Genomic DNA, 18,388 nt, shown 5'->3' on the forward strand with positions numbered 1-18,388 from the left:
ACCTGGTTTTGTTGGTTTGTTTGTTTTAATGTTGTCTTTATATTTTTTCCCTTTTTTGAATATGTTTTATTGATTTTAAAATATATATATTTTATTGATTTTGTACAGAGAGGAAGGGAGAGAGAGAGAGAGTTAGAAACATCGATGAGAGAGAGACATCGATCAGTGCCTCCTGCACACTCCCTACCGGGGATGTGCCCCTCAACCAAGGCACATGGCCTTGACCGGAATTGAACCCGGAACCCTTCAGTCCACAGGCCCATGCTCTATCCACTGAGCCAAACCGGTTTCGGCTGAACTGTGGTTTTTTTGTAGGCATTTATTTTTTTTCTGGAAAAATGCCTCCTTTGCAACTATTTCAGTTATTTTACCCAATTTATCCTCTCCCTCTCCCCCCCAGTAATGATTACTTTTTTTTGTGCCCTTGTCCTTTAAAATTTAGTTCTCAGGTTTTGCCTCGAAAACGTTATGTAAGTTTCCTTGAAAAGAAATGAGACGGAAAGTCCAACTTGTCATGTCTTAGCGGCCACAATCACAAAGCTGGGCTTCTAACAAGTCCTTTTTAATTTGTTACCTTCAGGTGTGAATTGGAAACTTCAGTTATGGAGTTAGCCCACAGTTTACTGCTAAACGAGGAAGCTTTGGCTCAAATCACGGAAGCAAAGAGGCCAGTTTTTATCTTCGAATGGTTGCGATTTCTTGATAAAGTCTTGGTTGCTGCCAACAAGGTATGATATTGCTTCTCCCCCTCCCCCCCTCCCAGTTGGGTTAACATAATTGAGAATGTTATGTGTTCATGATCTGTGAGAAGACATGTTTTACAAGGTTGTAGGTCTCATGGGACTTGAGACTGTGAACCCTGTCACAGAGATTTAGCCTCTGTGCTTTTTTCTATTCTGTGGCAAACCCCACACCTCCTTTAGACCCACCTTCTTGCCCATGTCATGTCTCCACCTGGACAGCTGAACGGGACTGGAGAAGCACACGCCAGTATGACTGGTGTCACTCTGACGCCATTGTCTCTAACGTCAGGGGGTTCCTCCGAGCTGTCCAGCAATCCCAGTATCTTCATTTATATCTCTGAGGCGTTCACAATAGACTTTCCCGCTGTGTCCTTCGTCCTGCACAGTCTGTTTCATTCTCTGCGCGCTGCTTTTCTGGCTTGAAAATTAGACGCTTTGCTTGACTTCCGATGATCTTTGGATGCCTGCTCAAATTTGAGAGGGAGTCGTGAAAAGTTTTCTGGGCAGGGGGACGTTTGTTCATTGTATGTCACCTGTGGACTAGTCCAGTTCTTTGAGAAACGCTTGATGTTAGTAGCATAGGTTGCTCTTGGCTAGTCCTTCCCCAGAAGAGACGTTCCTACTCTCATGTTACAGGGTGTATGTAAATTCTTGAGTTCACTTTTGCCTAGAATATTCATGCTTAAAATAGCACATGGCATATAATAAGCACACAATACATATTGAATGAATGAATGAATGAATGAATGAATGCATGGATTTTTAGTATTGAGTATGGGTAGATCTGAATGTTTTTTCTGTTGCTTAAGGCTCCTTCAACGTAACTAGTTTCTTTTGATTTCCTCCACACACCTATAACTTTTTGGACTACTGAGTTTACTTTAAAAAGGAGCTTATCTGGGTTCTAAAACATCAGTTGTCCGTATACCCAATATTATACATCCTGGGACTAGTGGGTTATTTCTTAGTAAGTTGGCATGGAAACTTTTGGAGGGGAATGAAGGAAACTGTTTAATCTAGTAAAGAATGATTAATTTCCCACTGAACGCCTTATCTTGACAATTCCATCCATTTTTTTATGCCTAATGTAATATATCTTTTAATTATTAGAATGCCCTAACTCTTAAGTATTTTTTTTTTTACTCAAAGACAACAAAAGTACATAGTAAAAAAACTGCTGATGTTTGTTTGTTTATTTATTTATTTATTTATTTATTTTTTATAACAGACTGATGTTAAGGAAAAACAGAAAAAACTTGTTGAACAGTTAACTGGATTGATCAGTAGCTCACCGGGACCACCTACACGAAAATTGTTAGCTAAAAATCTCGCAGCCCTCTATAGCATTGGGGACACTTTCACTGTTTTCCAAACACTTGAAAAATGTAACGAAATTATCAGAAGTAAAGATGACACTGCAGCCTATTTACCAACAAAATTGTAAGTATTTACTTTGAGAATGGCCCTTGCATGTTTTTAGGGTGTTTTTTCCCCCCCAGAGTTACTTGTCTTAATAAAGGGCCGCTGATTACAAAGACCTCCAGATAGATGGAGCCGAGGCATGCTGCTGACATAAAAGCTCCCTCAGTAGGTCCGGGAAAGGGGTTCTATTCCAACGTTTTCCCATTGCCACATAGACTTTCAGCAAACGACAGAGGATTGATGTAATGTCAGCAGTTTGCAGAGGGGTCTTTTGGTAAGTTTGGATGGAGATAATATTCTTGGCTGGGATGGAAAGAAACATAAAGAATTTCTAGGTGAAGGGATTGAGGCAGGAATCGGCAAACTGTAGCCCACAGGCCAACTCCAGCCTGATGCCCGTTTCGTTGGGATGCAGACATGTCTATGCGTTGAGGAGTAGCTGCTTTCATGCTGTTAACGACAGAGTTGAGTCCCTGTGACAAGAGACCATTTTGCTTGCAAGCTTTCTGACCCCTAGATTAAGAATTTAATCCAACTCCTAGCCCGTACTGCTGTTTGGATCCAGCGCAGGTATTTTTGGAGCAGGTCTTGAAGATAATGAGTATAGGGACCCATGCTGTGGAAGTTAAATTAGAAGCATAGCAGTTACGGTACCATGAGGAGTGCTGTGGGGAGGGAAATTACACCTAAATAAGCTTAGCTGTGGTGTGCAGGAGGGCAGTGTCAAAGAAGGCTTCTCAAAGAGGCATCAGCTCAAGAGCAATCATCAAGGAAGGAACATGGAAATTAGTCAAGTAAGAGGTTAAGATGAGAAGAAGAAAAGATGGATGTGATTGGCCAGGGGTAGGCAAATTTTATGAAAAGGGCCAGATAATAAATATTTTTGTCTCTGTGGACAAGGACTCACCTCTGCCACAGACAGTATATAAATAAATTAGTGTGGCTGTGTTCTTATAAAACTATTAGAGGCCTGGTGCACACAATTCTTGCACTGTGGGAGGTGTCCCTCAGCCTGGCCTGTGCCCTCTCACAGTCAGGAACCCGTTGGGGGATGTCCGGGACCCCTCGCTCCTTATTGCCTGACTGCTCCCCCACCGCCACTGCACTCGCCAGCTGTGAGCCTGGCTTCTGGCTGAGCAGTGGGAGTGCACTGACCAAGGGGGGCAGCTCCTGCGTAGAGCATCTGCCCCCTGGTGGTCATTGCGCATCATAGTGACCAGTCGTTCCACAATTTGGTAAATTTGCATATTACGGCTTTTACATATAGGAGGATTTAAAAAGCAAATGGCAAGCTGGTTGATGGGTAAGATTTGGCCTGCAGGCTGTAGTTTGTCAACCTGTTTTCTAGGCAAAGGAAACTTCTAACTGGAAACAGAAATGGCTTATTTATACCTTATTTACAGTGCTTTTTCAGAAAGATACAAACTAATAGAGGAAACAGGTTGTGAGGGGAAGATGATGTATGCTGATTTTGAAGTATAAATGGGACTAGCCAATTGGCAGTGTATAATTGGCAGGTGGAAATCCTGGTCTGGACTGTAGAGGTCTGAGTTGAGAATGTATTATAGTTTTGGTGAGTGGAGAATGGAGTTTTATGAGTAGGTGGAACCCTTTGGTAGGGATAAAGTTACCTAGGAAGAGTGAGGAGAGAAGGTGCCAAGGATACAACTCTAGAACACCAACGTTCAGGATGACAGAGCCAGCATAATGGCTTACAGAGGAAATTAATCTGAACACTGATTCTTTGGTCTGCTTTCAACTGCATAGATAAGTTGTGATTAAATTTTGTGTTGGGACAGGTATAGATCTCAAAAGCTTTAGAAGAGATTAGGGAGTGTTAGTACTTTCCACTTTATTTTGGAGTTTGAAGCTATGTTAATGATTTTGAAGATTTAGTTCTCCACCACACATGATTTTATAGTTCAGCTTAAGTAGAATTTATTACATATTACGTATTATTTATGTGTAATTCCAGTGGACTCATGGTTTCTGTTTAGGAATTTCCTAGTATATTCTGGTATGTGACCTCAGTCATCTTTAACGTTTTCAGCCTGGAGAGTATTGAAAAAAGCATGGGATTTGGAGTCAAAGAGGTGAAGGTCGATTCCCTGATTTTACTGTTTACTACACATGTGACAGTGAGCTAAATTTATTAGCTCTTTCTCAGAGTCAGAGTAACTTGCTCAGGACACAGAGTTATTAGGTGGCAGGTTCTAGGATTTAGGCACACATTTGCCAGACTCCCACATATATGCTCTTCATTTCTCCTCTGGTCTCTAAGCTAAACTCATAGTTATTCATTTATTTACTGTTTATATGAGTGACGGTTCAGTGGTTTCCTCCCTCCTGAAGAGATAGGCTGCTGTTAATTTCTGTAGCCAAATGTTCCATTAAAGCCATTTAGATTAAATTTTGCAAGTAATTGTTTACTATTATTTGTAATAGAGGTTTCCTGTTTCCAGAGTTTACATTTTCTTTGGAAGGATAAGATCTAACCGAATAAAATGGTCAAGTCACAATACAGTTATCAATATAATTTTGTCAAAATGAGTGGTTGACGGTATTATGTATGAGAGAAGAGAGGGATCTTTGTGGATTGACATAATTTGAGAAGTCTTCATGAAAGGAAAGTTTGAGTTTCTTTCCAAAGGATGGGTATGATTTGTTACGTAAATATGTATTTATTCTCTTGTTTTCCTAACAAGAATGAAAGTTGATAAACCATAGTATTTCTTATAATTATAAAGAATAAACAAGGAGTTGTTTTGAAGTTGAAAATTAAGGATTTGTACTCAAAAGTGCCCTGCCCAAATATAAATTGTTTTCTGAAAATGAGAAAAGTTTGATAAAATTAAGTTATTAACCTGAACAATGACTAATGAAAATACCACCTCTTACAGGGCTGCAGTGACTTGTGTTGGAGCATTTTATGAAAAAATGGGGAGAATGCTAGGTAGTGCATTTCCAGAAACAGTCAATAATCTCTTGAAATCTCTGAAAAGTGCAGAGGTAAGTTTTACAACAAATATTATTTAAATGTTTTGCTAGTGGCAGGAGTTAATGTCATTTAAAAATAGATGTTTTCCTCTTTTCTCTCACTATGGTATTCATACGGTTTAGCAGGAAGGTAATTTAAAGTATGACTTGCAAAAAAATTACTTGCTCTTTTTTAATGTACAGTACCTCATGTTTCAGGGAGAAGGGAAAGAATGCTTTTCTTTGACAAAGAAAAGGTTTATGTATCTTCTTTTTTTTTTTTTTTTTTTTTTTTTTTTACAGAAAGGAAGAGAGAGGGAAAGAGAGTTAGAAACATCGATGAGAGAGAATCATCGATCAGCTGCCTCTTGCACACCCCCTACCGGAGATGTGCCTGCAACCAAGGTACATGCCCTTGACCGGAATCGAACCCGGGACTTTTCAGTCCGCAGGTCGACGCTCTATCCACTGAGCCAAACCGGTTTCAGCTACGTATCATTTTTTACTTAGCCTTATTGATATCTTTGCATCACCATTTTATTTTTTGTACCATTACAGAAAGTTCTAAATGGAGCAGGTGGGGCAGTAATAAGTTAGCACAGAATGGATAGCTTAGAACAACGGAAATGTGTTGTGTCACAGTTCTGGAGGCTGGAAGCCTGGCATCAGGGTGTTAGCAGGACCATGCTTCCTCTGAAGCCTCCGGGGAAGAAGCCTTCCTTGTCTTCTAGCTTCTAGGAGGTTCCTGGCCACCCTTGGCATTCCTTCGTATTCCTTGCTTTGTGGATGCCTCTCTCCCAAACTTTGCCTCCTTGTCACATGGGGTTCGCCCTATTCATCTGTGATCTGTGTCTAAAGCCTTCTCTTGTAAGGGAACCAGTCATGGGATTAGGGCCCACCTCCCAGGCCAGTATATGACCTCTTTACTTGCTTTCACCTGCAAAGACCTTTTTTCCAAATAAAGTTATGTCAACAGCTAATAGCACTTAGGATGTGAACTAATCTTTTGGGTAGGGGGACACTGTTCTATCCACAGTAGCTATTGTCAAGTAAAAATAGTTCTGTTTTGTCATGTCAATTTGATAATGCTTTTGAGAATTCTTTGTCAACTTGAAGTTAACTAAAAATAGCCTAGACCCTGGACTCTCATAGTCTGATTCCCTTATCTAGGAAAGCTAAAGATTTGGACAGTGACTTCTGGGAACTATTTGTCTATTTACTAAGTAAGAATTGAGGACATATTGTCAGGTACTGGGCATATAAAGGTGAATATGACAAACATAAAAAAGCTTATAGTCTGGTGAGTGATATTGTGTTTGAACAAATATACTATTAGTAACATGAATAAAGCACTATAAGTGTATGAAAACAAGCTTTTGAATTCATTACAAGAAAAGGAGTGTTTAGCATAACTGTGACAAGTTTTTAAAATGTGTTGGATGTCTTCTTTCTCTTAGGTGGCTTATATTGCTTTTTAACTACTTTTTACTTAACCTTTCACATTTTGAAAGTGTGGGTCCTTAAGATACAATACTAAAGCTTTTGAATTTGTCTTCATAGTTTCATTATATTGCACTTCAACAGGTCATGGAAACATGGGAATGTGTTTACCTGCTGTAACCTAATTTCTCAGGAACAATTTAATTGAAGTTAGTAAATCAATTAAAATTAATAATTATTTTTACCTTTCATGTACTTTCTAGAATACTTAATTTTATTTTTTTATTACTTACTATTTATAATTTAGAGGTAAGGTCATTAGGGCCACAGAATTTTTGTGTTTTGGTATGTTCTTGTTTAAATGTGGAATTTGCTTTACAACCTAATGTTTAACGTTTCTTTATGTTTGAGTGTAGTCTCAAGGGCGAAGTGAAATCTTGATGAGTCTTCAGAAAGTTCTGAATGGGCTGGGCGGTGCAGCAGCCTCTTCTCATCGCGATATTTACAAGAATGCCAGGTCCCTCTTGACTGACAGGTCCATGGCTGTGCGATGTGCAGTTGCCAAGGTTAGTGCTACACCAATTTATAATGCTGTAGGGTTCACCTGGCTTGTTTTCCATTTCTTAACGATCACTCTCCTTTATCTCCTAATGTCCAGTGTCTTGAAAACTGTTGGTTCATATCTTTTTGTCCAACATTTTGGTTATTTTTGGAGAGTAAATCTGGTTCTTATTATGCCATCTCTGGAAGTGTAAGTTTTAGGATGTGATTTAATAATTCTTCTTCTTCTTCTTCTTCTTCTTCTTCTTCTTCTTCTTCTTCTTCTTCTTCTTCTTCTTCTCCTCCTCCTCCTCCTCCTCCTCCTCCTCCTCCTCCTCCTCCTCCTCCTCTTCCTCCTCCTCCTCCTCCTCCTTCTCCTCCTCCTCCTCCTCCTTCTTCTTCTTCTTTAAATATGACAGTGTCTACTAGAACTACAGAATGAAGCTGTGTTCATGTGGACTGCTGAACTGGAAAATATAGCCACTCTCTGCTTTAAGGCTTTAGAAAACTCAAATTATGGAGTGCGAGTGGCAGTGTCTAAACTCTTAGGAACAGTCATGGCGACAGCACTAATGCCAAAGCAAGCAACAGGTAACATTCTTTGCCAGCCCCTGACCTAGACTGTAGCAGACACTTAAAGGTACATGGAATGCTTCTTTCTAAATGAGTTATTACTCATAGGCAAGTCACTTTAAATGATTTCAATCATTAGGTATTTCTCTACTTTTCGTAATGTTAAAGTACCCAAAATGGCGTTTTTTCTTGGTATAGTTAAGACATTTTTTATGATGATAATGTACAAGATAATATTACAGCAAGTATGTTGGACACATAAGTGGGAAGATTTATGCAATGATTTTTTATGATGCTCAAGAGCTTTAAATTGGGCACTTGATACCCTTTTTTACTTTAAATCTCTGATGACTAGATCACCATTTGTGACATAGTATTATTTTTCATTTTTTGTTGGCCATCATTGTGAACAGAATCGGAAGCAGCATTGACTTCTCATGTGACATCTCCTATGGCTCCCAATTTCATGGAGATGCTTCAGGGACAGTGGTGTGTAGATCTGAGCAGACCCGCTGTGCTGTGTTCTCACTCCTACTCTGTATCTATAGAGAAGGAGAGTCAGATGTTAGAGAGTCAAGTCGTAGCTCCTATGTTTATTAGTTGTGAAACCCATTGTTCTCTTCACCTTTGATAAAATTATTTCAGTCTGTGAATTAGATGATGATGATGACAGGTAACATTTTTTAAGTGCTCTGTGCCAAACATTGAATTAAGCATATAACAGAATTGTTTATTTAATCCTCACAAAAGACCTGTGAATTGTAAGTACCATTGTATTGCCATTTTATAAATAAGAAATTTGGAGTTTAGAGAGATCACACAATTTGTGTTTGACTAAGTATTGTTTTAAGTGTCAGAGCTGAAATTAAAATTCAGCCGGTTATAATACATTCTAAAGCCTACATATTTAATCATGAGCTCTATGTTTCTTTCTAAAGAATTTTTGTGAGGGTTATATTTGCTACTATATGTGAAAAGGCTTCATAAAATATGAACCTGTATACCAAAGATGGCAAGACAGCTGTAATCCAGTGACATTTCTTTTTTAATCCTCACCCGAGATATATTTTTCCATTGATTTTTCAGACAGAGTGGAGGGGAAGGAAGAGGGGAGTGGAGAGAGAGAGAAACATTAATGTGAGAGAGACACTTCAATTGCTTGCCCCCGCACAAGCCTGACTGAGGCTGGGATCAAACCTGCAACCAATGTACGAGACTTGTCCAGGAATTGAACCAGAGACCCTTCGGTCCACAGGCTATTGCTCTAACCACTGAGAAAACTGGCTAAGGCTCCAGTGACATTGGTAACTGTTTGACGAAGTTTCTTTGTGTCCGCCTTAGTTTTGGGAAGGAAGCTGTCCATGAACAGTTAGCAGTATCTGCTGTGGGTATACTTTGTCCTTCTTGTGTTACACATACTGAGGTTACATCATTATTAGATGATTCTGTCATAGATTTATTGAATTGATTTTGATTTTTAGTTTTTTCTACTCTTAGCATTTTTGCTTCAAATTGAATTTATTTTTACAAGGTTTTTGTCAACTTTAAGAAAATAGGAAAACTCAATGGCTTTATCTCCTTTGTGGGAACTTGGGTATGTTTAAAAATAATTACTTGAATTTAGAAATTAGAAAGTTTTATTTAACTGATAGCAAAATGTATTTATTTATAATTTTACTTTTCACCCTGAAAGTAATGCGCCAGAATGTGAAGCGAGCAACATTTGAAGAAGTCTTAGAACTCATGGCCACAGGATTTCTGCGCGGAGGGTCGGGTTTTTTGAAGAGTGGTGGAGAAATGTTAAAAGTTGGAGGGTCTGTTAATCGTGAAGTGAGAGTCGGAGTCACACAGGTTTGTAATACGCGTATAAAAGAGTTCTGTTCATGTCCTTGTTAAAATTCATGGAAGACTCTTGCTGAGTACAGTACACACACAGATTTTTTAATATTGTCTGGTTTCTTTCAAAACATTCTTTTTACCAAATGAATGAATTACATTTAAACTCCAAATTGCATGCTTCTATGGAAAGGTAGATAATTAATGATGTGTAAATAAGCCTATGTCTTCTTTATTTATATAAATATCTAAGAAAATTTTACTTTTTAGAAAATCAGCTGTGAAATAATTCTGTTGTAATTAAAATATTATTTATGTAGCCTGAGACATTTATTTTATTTTATTTTTAAATATATTTTATTGATTTTGTACAGAGAGGAAGGGAGAGAGATAGAGAGTTAGAAACATCGATGAGAGAGAGTCATTGATCAGCTGCCTCTTGCACACCCCCCACTGGGGATGTGCCCGCAACCAAGGTACATGCCCTTGACCGGAATCGAACCCGGGACCCTCCAGTCTCCAAGCTGACGCTCTATCCACTGAGCCAAACCGGTTCCGGCAGCTTGAGACATTTAGATTTTAATTTTGATCACCCATCCTGTAGCTAAAAATATTGCTTAATACTTTGGGTTTTCATAAATTGTTAATTACCAATAACATTCTGAAATTAAACCTGACTTAGAATTACAATTTTAAAATAATAACACCAAGTAAGATGTTATGATTAATGTTCTAATAATAATTAATGTCTAATAAGATGAAATATTTCATTGTGATTTTAGTCAAAATCACTTCAACTGTCTTTTTCCTGAAACAAGTGTAAATAGAAGTAACCATTTTTTATCTTAAAGTCAAAAGCAAGTGATTTGTAGCTGTAGGTCTGTATTTATTTAGTGTACCCTTTTTTACTTTAAATCTCTGATGACTAGATCACCATTTGTGACATAGTATTATTTTTCATTTTTTCTTATTCCTGTAACCTATTACCTTCTTCATAACCAGGATAAATTCAGCTTTCCTTTCATCCTTTACTCACTGCGTTCTTCATGAAGCTATTGTCTTAACTATGTTAGTCAAAGATAATTCCTATGCTAGAAGTACTAAAAATGTCTCATGTTTTAAATTCTCTGTATTTTAATCTCAAATATTATTTATTTGCATGCTGTTGTCAGTTATTTCTGTGGTTGCTTTGTCTGTAATTTCAGTTCATTTATAAACATTTATTTGAAGTCGTATCTCAATCTGTTTATAGGCGTATGTTGTTTTTGTCACAACATTGGGTGGACAGTGGTTGGAGCGTAGCTTTGCTCCATTCTTGTCCCACGTACTCGATCTGGTCTCCCATCCTCGGGCAACGCAAACACATGTAGAGGCTGTGTACTCCAGGCGATGTGTCTCCTTTATCCTGAGAGCTACCGTGGGCAGCTTGCTGGGTGAAAAAGCCCAGATTGCAGCTGCCAAAGAAATATGCCAAGCTATTGGAAAACAGATGAAAGTAGTAGGTAAGGATTGATGTAATAATGTTATTGATTGCCTTAGTCATTTAGTTATTTTTATTATTAATAAACTGGAGGCCCGGTGTATGAGTTTGTGTACATTGAAAGGAAATTAGAAGAAATATTTTAGAGGCTGGGGAGGGTCCTTGGGAGGTTGGCTCCAGGAGGTGTCCGGCCCATCTCACCCAGTCCCTATTGGGGCTGGTTGGGGTTGGCCGGCTGGGGAGAGACTGCAGGAGGGGTCCAGGGGGTGTCCAGCCCCTCTCACCAGTCCCCGTCAGGGCCTATTGGTACTGATCAGCTGTGGAGGGACCATGGGAGGTAGACCGGCTAGGGAGGGACTGCATGAGGGCTCCAGGGCAATTCAGGCCCCTCTTGTCCAGTTGCAATTGGCTGGACCCCAGCAGCAAGCTAACCTACCAGTCGGAGCATCTGCCTCCTGGTGGTCAGTGCACATCAGTTAGACACTTAGCATGTTAGATTTTTATATATTTAGATGCCAACATCTGATTAATTTATACATTTTTCTGGCCTGTTTTTTAACAGTCATTTTATTGAGTACTCTTATTTGATATTAAAGCAACACATAATTTTAGTGAAATAGTTTTTAAAGACTTTGGTAGCATGTTTATAAAATTAGGGTTTTTGTCTTATTTCAAGTACTTATACTGATTTTATAGCTCTCCTGGTACACAACAGTATTGCTTTGCTCTCTTTAAGGAATAATCAATGTGATTTATGCTTGGAGCCTTTTATTTTGTATACACATCTTTTATATATATCTCCCTTACTAGACTTAATATGAAGACTTGAGAAGAATCGCACATTTTAGGATATATTGTGAAACCCCAGTAATTCATAATTAAAAGAAATCCTTTTCTAAGCTGTATCAATTTTATAATTTTTTTAATTTAACAAATAGTCTGAAATTCCAAAGCAGTACTTTAAGGTTTGAATAATCTATAATAATAAAAGCATAATATGCTAATGAGACTGGGCAACCTTCTAGATGAAGCTGTGGTGTTGGGGGCCGAGGCAGAGGTGGCCCCTGCTGTGGTTGGGATCGAGCCCCTTGCAGGAATTTCGTGCATCAGGCCTCTAGTGAGTGCGATAAAGTTCCTGCCTTTAAGGAGCTGACAATTCAATTAGGAAATCCAAGCAAGGTAAATGTAAATTCTGTAAGAAAGTTTAGTTTTATCACTCTTGGTAATATACATTAACATTAATCAGGCACATTATATTGCCTCATAGGGCTTCTTAGAAATAAGAATTTAATGAATAGATAACAATCAGTAATTTATATTTAGAGAAAATAATTTTATAAGTTTTACAAGTACACACAATTTAGTTATAGTTTTTGTTGTTTATATCTTCGTAAGCCATTTTTTAAATGTACAGAGCTAACTGAAAATTATAAAATATGAATTAAAGGTTGCTTAAGTTAAGGAGGTAGACTAGTATGTCTTGAGATATGTTAAAATAGCTATATATTCTAGGTGTACAACTTGAAAAATCTTTGCACATTGATTCATTGAAGATATGTTTGAGTGCCAGAAACACTTCCCAATCGTGGGAGAAAAATAGTGAACCAGAGACAGAGAACTGCCTACCTGCTCAGGCAGCTTCTATTTTAGTAATCAAAGAAAGAATTCATGCATTTTTAAGCCAAAAAATTACTAAAAAGAAGAGTTTTTAATTAGAGTACATATGTTAATTTATTATATTCTATTATTCTATAGTCTATATTTTATAGTCTACTAATTCATAGTGAATGCAAAAAGGGTAAGAAAGTTTTACTGTCATTTATGAATTATTAATCTTAAGGCCATAGAGTAGTCATTTGATTTAAAAATCCTAAAAACTTAATTAAATAAAATGCTATATATCTGGGATTTATGGGCCAGAATGTATTCTCAATTAGTAAATTGACAAGGGATTTACAGCTCTTCTATGTTAAATGCATCCCAAGTCTGGTGGACATTAAAAGGTGATGGGAGGGGACAGCAAAGTGAATGGGGACTTTGCGGAACATTCCAGTTAGAAGATCTAAAGCCTCTTTCCTTACGTATCCACTTTCTGGTCAGTAATTTGATGATACTACCAATATCTAGCAGCACTTGAAAATAGCAGTAATAATAGTAAGTAACAATAATAGCCACTAACATTTATTCCGTGTGTATTGAGGACAGCGCTGTGTTAAATTCTTTATATGCATTGATAAAGTGTAACAGTACTCTTCAAGATAGGCACTTAACCCTTTCAGCAGAGGAGGAACTTGAGGCCCAGGCAGGCTGAGTGTCTTGCTCAGTGCCAGATAGCTAATATGACTGGGCAAACTGGGGTTTGAACCCAAGTCTTCTTTCTCTAGATAGAGCCTGTGCTTTTATACTCTGTAGTTTGCTGCTGCTTACTGAAATTAGGTCTTATCCTAGAGGCAGACAAAATTTCTCAGTATAAATGTATTAAAGCATTACCATGAAGTCATTAAATGATATTTTTAGGCTACTTCACTATTATTTACACAAGTTTTCTGCTGAGAAATAACAACATACAGAATTCTAACACTCAGGCATAATTAAATGTCATTATTGTAGATCAGGAAAATTGTATTTTAATTCCCGCTCATTGAGGACATGCCGCTGTGTTTCCAGAAGCAGTAGTGAACGACACGAGCAGTGAAAACAAGTCCGGAGCAGCAGACATCGCGGCCAGCCAGCACGTGATGGTCTGCGCCCTCCAGGAGCTGGGGAGCCTGGTGCAGAGCCTCAACGCCACCGCCTCCCCTCTCATTCAGGAGGCGTCTATAGGTATGATGTCCACGTACTTGCAGGAATATTCCTTTGCCATTTAAAAAAAATCATAGGTATAATTGATATTTAGCTCCTAATTAGCTGCTTGTCATCAAATTAGCAGTTTAGATCTTTTGGTAAAAGTAGAGTTTTATTTAACTTAAAATTCACTGTGATAGTATTGAATTAAATGGTGAAATAAAGTTTGGGGAAACAAATAAAAAAAAGTCATGGTAGTTTCTGACCAAAATTTGTTGAATACTTTCATTTATATTACACCCACATTTATATTATATTGAATGTGATTACACTATGTTCTTTGTAGAAAATGTTCCTTTAAAGTACTCTGCTATTTATGAGGTAATGTATGTGTTTTTTTGGCAAAGTTTTGAAAGTATGTTTGAAGCCATAATAATTATGATTTTAGTTATTGTACAAAGTCTTTTGTTCATGAAGTTGTTTGACTTCATAAAAGAGTAATTTTTTGAGTATTTTCTTTGTTAGGACTTTTGGAGACTGTGACTTCTGTGCTGCTTCATCCAAGTATGGCCGCTCGGCTCGCCGCTGCCTGGTGCCTGCGCTGCGTGGCCGTGGCATTACCTTTCCAGCTGACACCATTTCTAGACAGGTGTGCAGAGCGGCTCAACAACCTGAAAACATCACCGGAAGCCGTCAGTGGGTACAGTTTTGCAATGGCTGCCCTGCTAGGCGGAGTTCATCAGTGTCCACTGGGCATTCCTCACGCCAAGGGAAAGGTAGGACAGGTCCTAGACTTGCAAGTGCTGTCATGTGGGCTTCAGTCTGTTGGAACACCTTCTGTGTTTACTGTTGAACGAGGTTCATCTCTTTAAAACTATTCAGTCTTTCATAGCTTTTCTGCCCACTACCACCTTTGTACTATTTGTCATTTAATTATGTGCTACTTGTTACTTCCCATTTTTCCTTTGTCTTCTCTCTTTAACACTCTAAGTATTGTAAGGTTAGTTTAATGGCATTTGCATAATAGGATTTTCAAAAAACCTTTGAATATAGGATAATAGTACCAATAATAATAGTTATATGGTCACATGGACCAGCACTGTTCTGAGTGCTTTGCTTTATGAACTTACTTAACCCTTAAAAGAGTGAGTAGGCACTTCTCTTACTCTTGTTTTGCCAACGAGGGACCTGAGAGAGAGAGGTTAATTTGTCCCAGGTCAGAAAAAAAGCTAGGACAAGAACCAGGCAGACTGGCTCCACAGCTCACTCTTAACCACTACGCTGTTCTGGGTCTCCTCAGTCAGCAGTGCAGTCGGGTTTGAGTAGGTCTCAAAACATGTTAGCAGCAACAGCAAAAAGGGACAACTTCTGTCTTAATAAAGTATATTAGCTATGTATTTTCTTATTTGATTTCTTTAACTTTTTTTGCAGATGGTAGTTAGTATTGCTGAAGATCTCCTACGAACTGCTACCCAGAACAGCAGGCTGTCTTTACAGCGCACCCAAGCTGGATGGCTTTTACTTGGAGCACTTATGACTTTGGGTATAATGATATTTAAGTAGGGTTTTTGTCTTATTCTATAACTGTCAGTAGACAATAAGGAAAATTTAATTTAAGGTATTAAATTTCACATACTAGGCTTTGAATGAGATTATAAAATGGTAAAGATGTTTTTCCCATCACTTGGTAGTATATTTCTTTTTTTTTTTTTTTTTTTTTTTTGCAATTTCTGCTGAGGACACTGAAGGAGAAAGTTATTAACAAAGTTTCACCTTTACCATCAGAATAGCCAAGGTCTGACTGACTAGCTTACTGTTATCAAGAGAGATGAAAGTGTGGGGGGCACATTTTATCCCCAACTAAAGGCCAGTGATGTAATTTTAGTAGGGTGATAACGTCCCGTTTAACAGTATTGTTGGTTCTGCTTCCTTGGATTATCTTTATGTGCTTCATTCTCTAAGTGCTGGGATAAATCTGAGGTGCAGGCAAAGTGCAGCATTGACATAGGACAGAAAGATGTTATTGTGATAGGGGTGTCCACCTTTTATTTCATCATTATCTTCTACAATGTGTGTGTGTGTGTGTGTGTGTGTGTGTGTACAGAGTTACTCACCACTTTAAACATCTGCCTTTTGGAAATTATGCTCTGACCTAGTTTTCTAAAGAAAATAAAAAGTAGTAACTTTTTTCTAGAAATTTTGTTAAGTATATTAAGTGATATGTTAAGTGAATTCCTTGGCAATGTAAATATAATTTCCTAGTTCTAAATATACTGCTCCTCTATACTAGTAAAACTAAATTAACCATATAAATTGCCCCCTCCACGTAGAGTAATATATATATGTATGTGTATAGGAGATAAGTTTATGTACATATATTTATAGAATGGACATCATAAAATATTTTCTAAATATATTTTATCATCAATAATATGTAATTCACCATTCTGAATATATTTGAGTAATTTATTAGATTAGGTTACTTTTTAAGAATTTGTTTTATGTTTATGTACTAAAAATATTCTTTTTAGGTAAAAATTTTTATGCTTTCATAGATATATATTTTACCTACTGAATAAGAAACATTTTGAAAAATGTTCATGTCAGAGATAAAGATAGAGTGAAATGCTAGCTGCTATTAAAGCTTGTGTGGGGCATTAAATTTTTTTATTTTTTTATTGTAAAGTCTGTCATATGTGTATATATATGTATGATTTTGGATTCTCCTTTTCTCGGTTAGGACCATCTGTCGTTCGTTATCATCTACCGAAGATGCTGTTGCTATGGCGCAATGTTTTCCCTCGTTCTTTAAAGGAACTGGAGGCTGAGAAGGCCCGAGGTGATTCTTTTACCTGGCAGGTAACGTTGGAAGGCCGCGCTGGAGCTTTATGTGGTAAGAACTGGAAAGGATGCACTTTCAGAGTATTTTTTTATTACTAAAATATTTGTGAAGTGAAGGGAAAGAACTACTTCAAATTTTTATTTTAATATGTAGTAAATTTGTAATATAAACTTGTATGTAAATTTAATATATAATCTAAAGTTTGTAGACCTTTAGATTTAGAAACAAATTGTAAATAATCTACACCAGTTTGCTAAACATGAAATAACTAGGGCCCCAGTGCACAAACTTGTGCACCTTGAAAGGAACTGTGGGCCATGAGGCTGAGGTGAGCACAAGGGGCAGGCCTCAGCCCATCCTCCGCACCCCCACTCAGCCCTTCCCACTGCGGCACCAGCACCGGCACCCGAGCTCCTCTCTGCGGGCAGCCCTGCTCCTGCCGCCCCCGCTCCCACGTGCTGACGGCACCAGCAGTAGCCGCACGGTGCAAGCAGGGTCAGCGCTGGCAGCAAGTACAAGTAGAGCTGTCACTGCAGATGGTGCGAGAGGCAGCTGCCAGCCCGTCACCCCTCAGGAGCAGGGAGAGGTGGAAATCTCCCTGACAGTTACCTCCCCTCACTTTGTTTCTGCTGCCCACCCTTCTAGCCTTTTTCTAACAATTTCTCTCTATAGTTGGAGCTGGTTCTTCTTTCGGTTTTACCTGGTTTTAGAACTTTATATTTTATAATAAGAATCGTAGGTACCTTTATATAATTTTACAAATTTATTTATCCTCACAAAAACTGCTCCAAATCTGTCCTTTTGAAAATTTTTATCTAGCAATGAGGAGTTTTGTTGCACATTGTCCTGAACTCCTAACTGAAGATGTGATTAGAAAATTGATGACCCCTATTGAATGTGCCATGACTATGATGTCGCAGTAAGTAAACAATCATGACAATTTCCAGTTTCACATATTGATACATGGTCATGTTTTGTCCCTCTACTATCATATAGGAAACATATAAAACTTTATTTTTATAAAATGACTTTTAAAATTGCAGTAATGATCTGAATTGAAATAGAATTGTACTTTATAATGTTTCTGTTACTAACAGTAAAGGTGACAAGATAAACTTAATGAAAACCTAATGCTTACTGAAATACTGTAAATTTGTCAGTACACTGATACATTGCTGAAAAAAATGGTTATAAGTAATACTTATTCTATAAGATGATACTAACCATACTTTTGATATTTTAGTATTCCATCTGTAATTAAAGCTCATGGAGCTCATCTGAAAGCTAGTGCTGCAATGGTCCGTTTAAGACTGTATGACATCTTGGCTTTATTACCTCCAAAAACTTATGAAGGTAAATATGATTTGTGGTAGGTAATAAAAGTTTTCCTTTCTTCTTTTTAATTTTTTATTTATTTATTTATTTATTTATTTATTTATTTATTTATTTATTTTACTTCAGAGAGGAAGGTAGAAGGATAGATAGAAACATCAGTGATGAGAGGGAATCACTGATCAGCTGCCTCCTGCACGCTCCCTGCAGGGGACCAAGCCTGCAACTCAGGCATGTGTCCTAACTGGGAGTCAAACCCCGAACCTCCTGGTTCATAGGTCGCTGCTCAACCACTTAGCCACACTGGCTGGGCTAATAAAAGTGTTTTAATGTCCCTTTCCGGGTTTTAGAGTTCCGACCATGGCTCTCCCATGACTTACTCGCAGAGGCAGACAGCCATTTTCCTTTTCTTCATCTAGA

The 18,388-nt window shown here is 37.9% G+C and overlaps 1 protein-coding gene across 3 annotated transcripts in view; it reads left to right on the plus strand.

The window, feature by feature from the left end:
• Window positions 1-18,388, plus strand: part of HEATR5B (HEAT repeat containing 5B) — a 62,529-nt gene that overhangs the window by 523 nt on the left and 43,618 nt on the right. For 2 of the 3 annotated variants that reach the window (XR_006741378.1, XM_036434741.2), the window contains exons 2-14: window positions 581-728; window positions 1,972-2,183; window positions 5,066-5,174; window positions 6,998-7,147; window positions 7,541-7,712; window positions 9,388-9,545; window positions 10,783-11,032; window positions 13,678-13,833; window positions 14,320-14,570; window positions 15,226-15,337; window positions 16,535-16,687; window positions 17,456-17,555; window positions 17,880-17,989. Coding sequence is in view for 2 of the 3 variants with exons in the window: in XM_036434741.2 (XP_036290634.1) it covers window positions 603-728; window positions 1,972-2,183; window positions 5,066-5,174; window positions 6,998-7,147; window positions 7,541-7,712; window positions 9,388-9,545; window positions 10,783-11,032; window positions 13,678-13,833; window positions 14,320-14,570; window positions 15,226-15,337; window positions 16,535-16,687; window positions 17,456-17,555; window positions 17,880-17,989 (2,059 nt within the window). In the remaining variant the exon portion in view is untranslated. Of the gene's footprint in view, window positions 1-580; window positions 729-1,971; window positions 2,184-5,065; window positions 5,175-6,997; window positions 7,148-7,540; window positions 7,713-7,812; window positions 7,834-9,387; window positions 9,546-10,782; window positions 11,033-13,677; window positions 13,834-14,319; window positions 14,571-15,225; window positions 15,338-16,534; window positions 16,688-17,455; window positions 17,556-17,879; window positions 17,990-18,388 lie in introns of those variants that run through there. The other variant, XM_045580518.1, reaches the window with a different exon arrangement.

The sequence above is a fragment of the Pipistrellus kuhlii genome, unplaced genomic scaffold (assembly GCF_014108245.1).
Source record: "Pipistrellus kuhlii isolate mPipKuh1 unplaced genomic scaffold, mPipKuh1.p scaffold_m20_p_13, whole genome shotgun sequence".
NCBI classification, from domain to species: Eukaryota; Metazoa; Chordata; class Mammalia; order Chiroptera; family Vespertilionidae; genus Pipistrellus; species Pipistrellus kuhlii.